The sequence below is a fragment of the Acomys russatus genome, chromosome 31, assembly GCF_903995435.1.
Source record: "Acomys russatus chromosome 31, mAcoRus1.1, whole genome shotgun sequence".
NCBI classification, from domain to species: Eukaryota; Metazoa; Chordata; class Mammalia; order Rodentia; family Muridae; genus Acomys; species Acomys russatus.
The window spans coordinates 9,172,355-9,184,850 of NC_067167.1; the positions used below are offsets into that span (position 1 = coordinate 9,172,355).

The 12,496-nt window shown below is 39.2% G+C and overlaps 1 protein-coding gene across 1 annotated transcript in view; it reads right to left on the reverse strand.

Moving 5' to 3' along the window:
* Washc4 (WASH complex subunit 4) overlaps nucleotides 1–12,496 on the reverse strand; it is a 54,661-nt gene that overhangs the window by 8,393 nt on the left and 33,772 nt on the right. The window contains exons 19-28 of the mRNA XM_051139689.1: nucleotides 12,210–12,315; nucleotides 11,573–11,689; nucleotides 9,964–10,132; nucleotides 9,331–9,485; nucleotides 8,002–8,076; nucleotides 7,204–7,308; nucleotides 5,874–6,008; nucleotides 3,879–3,987; nucleotides 1,149–1,215; nucleotides 345–431 (exon numbers count right to left, since the gene is read on the reverse strand). Coding sequence (XP_050995646.1) covers nucleotides 345–431; nucleotides 1,149–1,215; nucleotides 3,879–3,987; nucleotides 5,874–6,008; nucleotides 7,204–7,308; nucleotides 8,002–8,076; nucleotides 9,331–9,485; nucleotides 9,964–10,132; nucleotides 11,573–11,689; nucleotides 12,210–12,315 — 1,125 coding nt within the window. The remainder of the gene's footprint in view (nucleotides 1–344; nucleotides 432–1,148; nucleotides 1,216–3,878; nucleotides 3,988–5,873; nucleotides 6,009–7,203; nucleotides 7,309–8,001; nucleotides 8,077–9,330; nucleotides 9,486–9,963; nucleotides 10,133–11,572; nucleotides 11,690–12,209; nucleotides 12,316–12,496) is intronic.

Sequence of the window (12,496 nt, forward strand, 5' to 3'; positions counted from 1 at the left end):
TGGGGGGAAAAAAAAGTAGGCATCCATTAACTTTTTAGCCACCACCTCAGTGTCCACAAGGCTGCTGGGAACTGAAGTCCTCCATACCAGCACCAAGGGCTCTTACAGTGAGCCAGTCTTTGGCACTGGACGAATTAATTTTACAAATGAGGTATTAGTTATCACCTAAGGTCAGTCACTGTAACAGGAGTGTATGACAAGTAGCTGCTTCTAGACAGCATGTCTCAGATCTTAGAACACTGTACTCTCCTGAAAACAATGTATTTCCTAAGCTGAGACTACAAAGCACTGTCCCATGTATTTTCACACCTTAACTTTCCAACCTTGCGCCCTCATCAGGTTACCTGGCTGCCCTAAGTGTTTCTTCTGCAAGCCCTTCTTCCTTCACCAGCTCTTCAAAACTCACAATGTCTTCAAGGTCCGGCACAAACCTATGTGAGGATTTGAGAAGGAATACATGGGGACAAGTAAAATATACGCGACCCCAACACATAGACGACAAGTACTATGGAGCATCAAAAGATAAATAAGAACTCAGGAAAAACTGCATTTCAAGTAATTTTGTTAATATCACTTTAGTTCCAAGTTAAATTTTATTTGTGATCACATTCTGATATTCAAAATCATGCAATCTTTACATTCATTAGTTATGCTGATAAAAGTGAAACCACCATACTCTTAAAAGAAATATTTTCAAAAATATTTCAAAAATTACATATTTCTTTTCTTTAAAAAATATTTTTTACAGATGGATTTATTTCCATTTTATGTGTATGGGTGTTTGCCTGCTTATGAAGGCTGAACAAGAGGGTCTGACCCCCAGAACTGGAATGGCAGCCAGTTGCTTGCAGCCATATGGGTGCTGGGAATGGACCCAAGTACTCTGAAGGAGTAGCTGCTAAACCATTTCCCTAGCCCCATAATACAATCTTAAAATAGCAGAGAAAAAATTCCTCAGGTGTTAGGATTAATGCTTTCTGCATTAGGAAGAAAGCAGGTTACTGAGAACATATCAAGGGGCAGAAGGCTGGGCAGTAACAGGAGGTCTGCAGTCTGCAATATAAATGACAAGGATACATGCCTTCTCGATAGTTACCACGGAAGATTAAGTTGCACACACAAGGTAGAAATTATGTTTGAATCCATACCTAATGGCATTGCTGCTACAATGAAGACCACCAGATCTTATCATGCGTATATAGCCCATAGCATTACCTTCAAAAATCACATACAAGAAAGCACATCTTTATATGAGCAATTCTAACATCAGGACAAGTTACATTAGTATTCAACTGAGAAGTCTCCAACCCTAAACACCACTGTATTCTGCTGTACTTTTATTTCTATTCTGCAAAAAGCAACTGTTGCAGATTTATACATTTAAAAGTAGACATAAACTTTAGTACTTTTAAATAATGTAATTCAATTGATAAGTTAAAATCATTAATTGCTAGCTTCATTAAAATGATCAGACATTTTAAAGTTACAGTAAAATTTCTCTCTCTCTCTCTCTCTCTCTCTCTCTCTCTCTCTCTCTCTCTCTCTCACACACACACACACACACACACACACACACACACACTCACTCTGAAGTATCAGGTAATCTTGACTTGGTACCTCCCAAATTTGTCTCGCTAGCCTGGACTCCTCTGATCTCTAGACTTTAATCCAGTACTCATGCCTATATATTAAAGACAAATTTAAAATTTTAATTACACCCAAGTCAAACTAAAGCTTTTTTTAAAAAAAGATTAATTTATTATTTATACATACTTTGCCTGCATGTATGCCCACATGCCAAAAGGCGGCACCAGATCTCATTACAGATGGTTGTGAGCCACCGTGTGGGTGCTGGGAATAACTCAGGACCTTTGGAGGAGCAGGCAGTGCTCTTAACCTCTGAGCCATTTCTCCAGCCCTCCGCCCCCAAACTAAAGCTCTTTATCGCCAAACTATATTTGCTACTTCAGACACTGGCCATTCTATCCCTCCTATTGCTTGGAGCAAATGTCCTGACATCATCCCTGACTCCTTGCTTTCTTTCACATTTCTGTCTTAATCAGTGGACAAGTTACACTGGCTCTACCTTGAAAATAGAGCCAGAATCTAGCTGAAGATCTAGCTCAGTGGTAGCACGCCGTCTAAAGTCTGAGGGCCTAGGTTCAATGCACAGGAACAGTGGGCATGAGAGAAGAGGATCAAAACCACCTACAGTGTAGAGCAGTGACTTCCCCCATTACCTAACCTTCGGCACCAATAATACCCTCCAGCTCATCAACAGCTGGACTCCACAAACTCAGGGGGGCTGCCATGTCCTTCTTGAAAACTGCAATAGTTCCATCTCATAATGGCATCAGATTTCCATGTGTCAACCCAGCCCTGCATGATCCTGCCTAGAGCTGCTGGTCCATTTTGTGTCCTGCTACTCAGGTCTTCATTAGCTTCATTCCAGGACTATTCCAGACTGTCCCTCAGAACTGCGCAGGGTTTTTACACCTCCCATTCCTGTCTGGTATTCTTTCCCCAGTCACACACAGGCTCATTCCATCCCATTACTTAGGTCCCTGACCGCTCAGCCTCACTATACTTTACCTAGAATTATTATTGTCTAGCTATCTCTTTGTCTGCCTCTCTCCCCAACTAGGATAAGGATACACTGAGTATGGCATCTGACATCTTTGCTATCTCATCCCTAGAGCAACCATGTCCTGGGCCACAGTAGGAATGTGATATATAATGGGACTGAAATTGTTGGGAAGAACAAAATAGGCCAAACAAAAAGGTAACAGTTACTACTTCATAAGCATTACAGTCTTATATTAATACTACACAGTAAGGACCAAGGTAACAGTTAATACTTCATAAGCATTACAGTTCTTATATTAATGCTACACAGGAAGGACCAAGATCTACATTAAAGCCTATTCCAGTTGGTCAGGCTTTAAAAAAAAAAAAAAAAAGTAAATTTAAATTGTAAATACCTAGTTTGACTATTTCAATTATGTTGACTGATTAAAATGTAAGAGGCTAGCTCAGAAAATAAAAAATTAAAAAATTAAAAAAATTTTTAAAAAAGAGGCTACCTCAGAATAATGGTTAAAAGTAAAAATCATAGTCACACTACTTCAGTTCAAATCCAGATTCCACCATTTGTTAATTTAGAGCTAATTATTTAAATTACTTATATGTAAACCTCATCTGTTAAACTTTAAAAGGCAGACTTCATTTATTGTCCTATCACCAGCAATTAAACCATATTTGTCATAAATAAACCCTCCAGGATGAGTGAACAGAAACAATACTTTCCATACTGTGGGTTGTTTCTGTCACAACCCTGAGAGCATGCTCAATAAATGTCAGCAGACACGTTTCAATCAAAAAGACTTGTCACATGCTGGGCCTGGTGGGCGACAGCACCACTTATTTCTCAGTTTCTCAGTGGCTCTGTGTCTATTCCACAGGCTCACGGTAAGGACATTAACAGGGATAGCACATGTGAACAGCTCAGAGAAGATGGAGAGCTTTACATGCAGTTCTTCCCTTTAAAAATTATATACTGTGCTTCAGAAGTCAAGCCTGCTTCTAAAGCACAACACATCCTATACAAGAGTACAAAATGACATCACTCAGGTTCTAATGTATAATTACATTTACATGAAACCTATTAAACTACTAACCTTTACTTACCAGTTGATTCTTAATTATGAATGTAATTCTGAGGAGGTGTACTTAAGTGACTGTCTAATTTTATTTAACCATTTATCTAGTTTCTACCCAACAGCTTAGTAAGTGGGATAAGTTCACAGACATCACATGAGCTATATCATATGCATGGTGTATGTGATTCTTGTATTTCCCAATACTTTAAAGTGACTTACCAATCTGGCTGATAAGCTGCCTGAACTGGTCAAGGTAGCTCTGTCCCTCTGGTGTGATTCCAAGTTTTCTTATGCCTCGATTGAATTTTTCTGCTCTATCAAAAGGATACTAAAAAGATAAATTTTAAATTATTTTTAGGCCCTTAAACCGTAAAATCTTTACTAATTTGATGCCAGTATGACTGTCCTTTCTAATTTTATTTCTCATTATTTAAAAAAAAAAAAAAAGTCTAATGCCAAATCTATACAATAACAACAAAAACTTTATTGGTGTTAAGGTCTTTAATGACAAACCTGTGCAAAAACAAAAAAACCCCACTGGTGTTCAAGGTCAATGCTTTTGTTGCTGTCGCCTTGGTATTAGTGAAAGGGAAAGCTGATAACACTCAACTTATTCCCCACCACCATCTTAGCCTTTAACGCCTAACTACTCCATCAGATTGAGAAAAGAAACTAAGGCCCCTGATGCATATGTTCCCTGATGTGTAACCAAGTTTCTATAGGCCTGTTGCCAAAGAATTTATAAACACATTCCTTCTATACGAATACATAAACTGCTCAAAATGCTAACCTTAGTGGCACAAACCTATGATCTCAGCATCTGGGAGATGAGAGCAGAAAGAACAAAAGTTCAAGACTCAGGCTGGGCGGGTGGTGCACGCCTTTAATCCCAGCACTCGGGAGGCAGAGGTAGGTGGGTGAGTTCGAGGCCAGCCTGGTCTACAAATTGAGTCCAGGACAAGCAAGGCTATACAGAGAGACCCTGTCTCGAAGGAAACAAAAAACAAAAAACAAAAACAGCACTCAGGAGGCAGAGGTAGGTGGATCACTGTGAGTTCGAGGCCAGCCTACACAGAAAAACCTGTCTCAAAAAAACAAAAAAAAAAAAGAACAAGAAGAAGAAAGGGGAAAAAGAAGTTCAAGATTCTGCTTGGCTACACATCAAGTGTGAGGCCAGCCTCACGAGACAATCTCAAAACAAACTGAACAAAATTTTCTAGTTACAGTCATCAATTTAGAGAAAAGAAAATAAGCCTTTTCAACTTGTGGCTAACAGCCTTAGGGGGCTGTCATTTGTTGCAATGACACCAGTTCTCAATGGCAGCATGCTTGTCATTTCCATCCCAGGAAAGAGACATGTCATACACCTCTCTACTGATGACTGTACTCTGTCATGCTAACTACTTTACTACAATGTAATACACCGAGGAACCACACAATCAGGCTAAGGTCAGAGGACTCTTAACTGTAATTCAGACACTACTATAACCAGCAAAGCAGATCCAGAACCATGTGACAGGTGTGGGCTCTCTACTTTCACAGTCATCACCTCTGCCCCTAACTTCCTACGGCTCCACAAGCTTTCAACCTCACCATGGGAAACCTGCACAGGGAGAGCAAAGAGAAAACAAGAGTCTTTTTCGGAGGGCAACTTCTGTTGTTTTTATTTCAAGTTTACTGTTGCTTTCCTTATGGTACTGGGGATTGAACCCCGGACGTTTGGCATGGTAGACAAGCCCACTTCCAAGAAGCTACATCCCCTGCCCAAAAAACAGCATTCCTAAGAAGTACTGGTGGGAAATAATTGTGCAGTATTTCTCAAGTGTTTGACTGCTCTGCTTTGCAATAAGCAGTATTGTGTACATGTGTGAAGATAAATGTTTACTGTAAAGAGCTAGAAGGGCCCTGCACTACACTGCTAACAGCAGCTACCTTCAGAAATGGAGCTAAGAAGAAATGTGAGGAAGATAGCAGATCTTGTATATATGCTTTGTATATATGCTTTGAAATGAACATGGTTTAGTATGTGTATTACTGTAAAACAAAATAATCTCAGCCACAACGATCATTTAACATTTCAGTATGCTTAAGCCTTCAGAGAACAAGGTCATCATAAGGAACACAGGAGACATGCACAGAGACTGCTAAAGCCCAGCATGAGTGCCTGTCATTACAAGGCAGTCAAATCCAGATTCTAAAGAATACATAGCATACCTTGTGGTCATTTTGGTCCTTGATCTCCCTGAAAAACCGAATATCTTTAATCAGTCTGGATTTAATATGTTCATCATACATAAACTGGCTAAATATATAGAACTTCTTTTTCAAAAACTGGTAGGTAAAATTAACCTATAAAATTAAAAAAGAAAAGTTAAAATAAATTTTTGAATAAATGCTAAAGAGTGATGTAAAAGTACTATTTATAAAGTTCAATTAATATTGAAGCTGAAATATTTAAATTGTTTTTTTTTTTTACTGCTCAAAATCACAGACATTTCTACAGACTTTTCATATATACTTTAACAAAAGAGGAAAGAAAGGAAAAAAGGATAATATTTTCAATGACAGGATTAAGACCTACTCTGGGAAACAAAACATCAGACCTATAATGCAGCCCTAGTATTGAAGGCATTAAATAACTGCACCATGTGCCCTGTCCTCCATCAGTAGGAGGCTGGAAGGACATTATGTAAGAAACAGGATGCTGGAGAAGGTGTCAAACCACCACATATCTGCATGGCTCTGAAGCCTTTCATATGCAGGGCAATGGGCCTGTTCCAGGGCTAGGGGCCTTTCCTCATTAAGTTTATGTCCCAGCAGAGTGGCAGGCAACATAAACATGTACTATCAAACCATTGAACCACAACTGCAATAATTTCTAAAAATGAAAAGTGCAGGTGCTTTGAAAACGACTATCTAAAGGCCCAACCCAGTTTACTGAAGGGGTTTTCATTTTCTTTAAGTGAAAAGAATTTTAAAAGCCAGTATTCGCTGTATCAGTGGTGTAAATGCCTGGTATTTGATAGCCCAGGAAATTATTAAGGACTACTTTGAAACTCAGTGTGCTGTTTTGTTAGGAATAGTATTTCTGACTCTTTAAGAATTGGCTTTAAAAGGGACCTTGAGTGTTTGGAGAGATGACTCAGAAACTGAGATGTGAACTGAGATTCAAGAATTACACAGTTATACATAAAGTTTATAAACCAGACCCAATGACTCATTTTCAAAGTAATTTTCCGAGAACATATGAGAATACACGAACACACACACACACACAGAGTGAACTGACTTCCATTGCTAATTATAATTATGGTCCAGACAGCTAAGAGACCTTACACTGCTTTTTCCAACTTAGCGTCCACCTCATTCAACACAATGTTAACAACAGGTATTTTTATTTATGCTATCAGAAAAATAGAAATTCAGGTATGATATAAACAGGGAACAATGTATGCTTACCAAAATATTCTATAAAAAATTATCTTCCAAACTAGTAAATTTGACAAGAGTCTCTTACCCACCAGCCCCACAAAAAGATGCTTACTGTTGTATTCATGATTCCTGTCCCATGTGTTCGGATTGAATTAGCAATATGTCGAATATTAATAGTATTCAAATGTTTGTTGTTGCTTGTCCGTTCAATAAAAATCTGCAGTGCAAACAAATTTATGAACAATAAGAATACACCCCATTCCAAACACTGGCCAGTAAGCCAAGGAAAAGTTTAGAACCTGTTTCATTAAGGAGAATTTAATTGAAAAGCCATTCAAGGCTGGGCTGTAATCCCAGTACTCAGGAAGCAGAGGTAGACGGATCTCTGTGGGTTCAAGACCAGCCTAGTCTACAAAGCAATTCCAAGACAGCCAAGCCTACACACAGAAACCCTTTCTTGAAGCCATTTAAGGAGATGACACCCTCCACTGCAGCAAAGAATGACCAGGTATCTAGGCAGCTGCAGTTGTGGCGGTGCACTCCTTTCATCCCAGAACCCAGCACCCAAATCTCTTTTGAGTTCAATGCCAGCCTGGTCTACATAACAAGTTCCAGGCTAGCCAGAGCTACACTGTGAGACCCTGAAAGGGGAAAAAACAAAACACCAAAACTCTAAACAATTATTCTCTGTTTTACACATTTTATTAACCTTTGAAAACTCAATTCCCAATCTTTTGCTGTCCACTATACAGCCATCCCCATTTAAAGCTTTGTTGGGCATGGTAGTCTATCACTGGAATCCCAAGGCCAGCCTAGGCTACAGGTAAATTTTGGGGCAGTCAGGACCAGAGTGAAACTTGGCTTAAAAACACAAAATAATATATGAAATCTCCTTCTAAGTTCCACTCACCTGATTATTGAGATTATAGAGGTATCGCGAGACAAATATGTGAATGTTTCTCATAATTTCCAGAACATCAAGTCCCTACAACACAATCCATAGACACCCCATTACCGTTAGTCACATGTGTATAGTGTGGCACCTTACTCACTACACTGATGCCCACAGCTTACATTATTTTCTAAAACTACATAAAAGGTACCACCAAAGGCCCAAGACCCTCACTTGTACACCCAGGACCACCTCCCTGAGAAGGCCTGGCTGCTTTGTGTCTTATCCCTCCTCTATGTACATAAACAAATAGATCATAAGACCCCGAGTCACAACTATTTCCTGACTAGCCTTAAACTTCTCTTCATTTTTTTAACAAAGCAAACTAATTACTAGAGTCCAAAGGTACTTAGAAGACATTATAAGAACATTTGTAAGAATGCATACTACTTTACAGAAACTAAACAAGAACTATTCTTCACATGTAATTCTCAAACACATTAGGTACTATTCTTCTAAGCACCAGAAGAAAACAAGGTTAATGGAGTTTTCTAAGGTCAAACAACTAGGAAGAGACAGAACACTGAAATTCTACGAAGTCTAATTCCAAAAGCTTATGCTTCTTTTGACTGCACCAAACCCTTTTGGTTTTATTTTGTAATTATATGAAAGTGTGGGGGTGTGCATGCAAGGGGATCAGAGCACCTGGAGCTGGATTAACAGGCAGCTCTGAGATGTCGGGGCTGGAGACTGAATTCAGGTCCTCTGCAAGAGTGGTATATGCTTCTTGCAACTGCTGAGCCATCTCTTCAGCCCCCAGACCTCTGTGTGTGTGTGTGTGTGCGCGCGCGCGCACGCGCGCGTGCGCGCACACACACACACGCACAATATTCTTCTGTAAAACTCATTAGTGTCATCTAATATTTTATTCTTGTCAAATACGAGGTTTTTATAACAAAAAAAAAAAAATCTTTAAAAATACATTAAGAGAAAAAAAATACCTTAAGAGGACGTTGAGCTAGCGCACAGGTTAGGAGTACTTGTTCTTTCAGAGAATCTGGTTTTTGGAAAATGTAGCTCAATACCATTCACACTAACTCCAGTCCCAGGGCATCTGACACTCTTCCAACCTTTGCATGCGCCAGGCACTCACGTGGTACAGATACACACGTGCAGGCAAAACATTCATACACATAAAATAAATAAGTCTAAAAAATACTTTATATAAATATATATATTATATGTATATGTATGCATGTATGTGTATACACATTAGGGTCAAAGAAAAGACTTCTTAAATTAATACTGTCAAACTATCACACTATACCAAAAAAACAATGCACACACCTGCTCCAAAGTCTGACTAGGAAGATGTGCCTCTGTCATAACCAACCCGTAACGCTGCGTAGCCAAGTTTCTCATTTCGCTGTAAGTGGCCCAATCATGAAGAGCTACTGTTGTGAGATTGTAGAAAGTCTTATCCAGATAGTGAGTTACATAAGCTACAAACACAAAAGAAAACAAACCTTCAAAATGCCATGTTTGATTCATGAACAGTAAAAGAGCAATGCAATTAAAAAGGAAAAAAAAAGCCACATGATTTTAAAAGCAAATTTGTTCCTTTAAGGTAAGGTGCTAGTCTAAATTCTCAACGGGCTGAGGCAGGAGGATCCTAAGTTCAGAACCAGCCTCAGCTAGAGTGAACCCTTATCTTCAACAACTTTAACAGCAAAAAACAAAACAAAACAGTGACAACAAAAACAAGGATTGTATGTGGTGGACGACACTGGTAATTCTAGTGCACAGAGGCTGCAGCAGCAGGCCTGAGTGTGAGGGGTCCCTGGGCCACCCTGGGTTACAAAGTTGCTAGGTAGTAAAAATGAAGCAACAGAAAGAATGCCGAGGAGACATTTGAGGACCGCCTGCTGTTCAACAGGTCAGCAGAGACAGGGCAAGCTTAAGAAGAAGAGCAACACTCACCTCGGATGTCAATGAATCGATTGAAAAACCGAATCGGGTTCAGAGAGAAGAAGAGCGCCAAGTCTTTCCTGCCGACTTTGAAGGGGTTCCTGTCGTCCAGCTTCAGGTGAGTGTGCACAGAAAGCCGCAGGTCCTTCTCAATTTCTTTGCACAGCTTATCCAGCAAATGCTATGCAAAGGAATTGAGAGTTGTTCAAGGTGACACTCCCACTGCATCTGCATTTTTCCTACATGTTCGTGTCTTGACCTTCATAGTGCACTGATGAAAAACTGACCAACCAGGTTCTTGACTTAGGATGCTAAATCCTCAATGGTAAAACCTTATTTTTGTTTGAAAAGTGAAAATTACTCCGCTATTTTAAACTAATAATTTTTTTTAAGTCAGGGGAGAGCAAAATACTGAGAATTCATCTTCATGAATATTTTAAATTTAATTATTTAATTATAGCTTCACTATAAGGAACATGGATTATGTAATATAAAGCATAAAATGTATGGAAAGTAGCAGCAAAGAAGTGTCTTGCAAGGTGTGATAAAGAAAAAGATTTCCTTATGGTTATCACTGAAAGTCACAGGGACTGCACATATATGGTTCACATACATATATGCAGGCAACAAAAATATACATAAAATAAATCCTTAAAAATTCTTAAATCATGAGGACTTTAGAGATGGATCAGTAGATGAAAAGCACTTGCAGACAAGTGTAAGATCTGAGTCAAATCCCCACAACACTCCTGAAACAGGTACGGTAGTCCTAGCATGAGATGAGAGATGAGAGAATTGCCCAAAACTCTTGAGAGCAGTTGGCCTGATTTGTACAACAGCAAGCAACACAGAGAGCCTGACTCAAAGCAACGACAAATACCCCTGGTTGCTATCTGCTCCCACACTTGCTCCGCCAGCATAGGTGCAGAGAGACAACACACACAAACTACACACTCACTGAAACACATACACACAATTCACTATGTTAAAAATAATTAAATCGCCCGTAGTTTCTTACCTATCAGAGTTTCAAATACTAGCCAGTTACCTATTTTATTTTTAAATAAAAATATTCACCATCATTTGCAAGGTTTGAAAACCCGGAAGGGCAATTAAAAAGAGAGTAAAATTATAAAAAAAAAAATTCATAATTCCATTACACTGAAAAAGGATTATCTTGTGAAGTTTACTCATTTTGCTTGGACAGGGTCTCTCTGTGTAGCCTTGGCTGCCTTGGACTCATTTTGTAGACCAGGCTGGCCTCGAACTCACAGCGATCCACCTTTATCTGCCTCCTGAGTGCTGGGATTACAGATGTGAGCCACCATCACCCAGCACAGTTTACTCATTTTTAATCCCCTCTTCCAAACAAAAATTGTTCTGGTTTACACAGTAATTTGTAAATAATTAATTTGAGCTTTTTCTGAGTCAGGGGCCATGGCCTGAAACACACAATCCTCCTGCCTCAACTTTTCAAGTGCTGGATTACAAGTGCGCATCATTACACCCAGACTTGTTTAAAGGATTTCTGATTCAGTGAAGTCAGCTTCATGCAGAATTCTCCTCAGATGCTGCCCTCTGCAGCACTGTCCTTAACCTTCAGTGTTTAGTCTAATCTTACCTCGTTTAGAATGTCCATGATCTCCTTGTCATAGCAGTCCAGAAGCAGCTCATGGGACTCTAAATGCCGTGAGTGCATCATGGCAGGCACACAGTCTCGTAAAGCACTGAACATGTACTAGCAAGGAAACCGAAGCACAGCTGAGTTTAGAAAACCAGAGCTCTACACAATACTACAAAGGCTAATATATACAAAGACAGAAACTGACCTGAACAAAACAATAATTTTCTATGCCTGCTTTCTTTTCTTAAACACCCGAGACACCCGACACAGGCACACAGCAGACGTCTGCTAGTCTTTTACTACATGTGCCTTCAAACACATTTACTTCCATAAAGAAACTGAGTGGCATACAGCCTGCCAACAAGTAAATATCAAACTGCTAAGGCAAGCTCAAAGCAAGTGAGCTGCGAATAGTAACTGCATGGGCAGAGCAACTTCGCACAGTAAAACTAACTTCACTCGTATTGAGACACAATTCAACCACGGACTTTATAAACCCTCGTTGGATATGCATAATAACACTTCCAAATATCATTACAGGTCAATTTAATGATGGCTTATTAAATCTAATGACCTACTTAAAACTTAAAAAGTGGCTTGAAATGTTTATTCTTTTGGATTACTCTTTACTTACATGTAATCTAGCTGCATCAACAGCATTTTCATAGACATCATCTAAATAAATTGGGAAGACAGCTCGATGCCAGTATAAAAAACAACAGTCACACTGTGTTTGGACTCTACAATATAAGGTAATAAGTAATTAGTGGTACCAACATAAGTATTCCTAAACAACCCAGAAGAATGACTTCATGTACTCTAAGGGGAAAGAGGTCTGAGCTCCTCCTTTGACATTCTCTCAATCACGTCACCCAACATTACTGCACGAAGTCATAAAATCAAAGTCTTTTTCAAACTCAG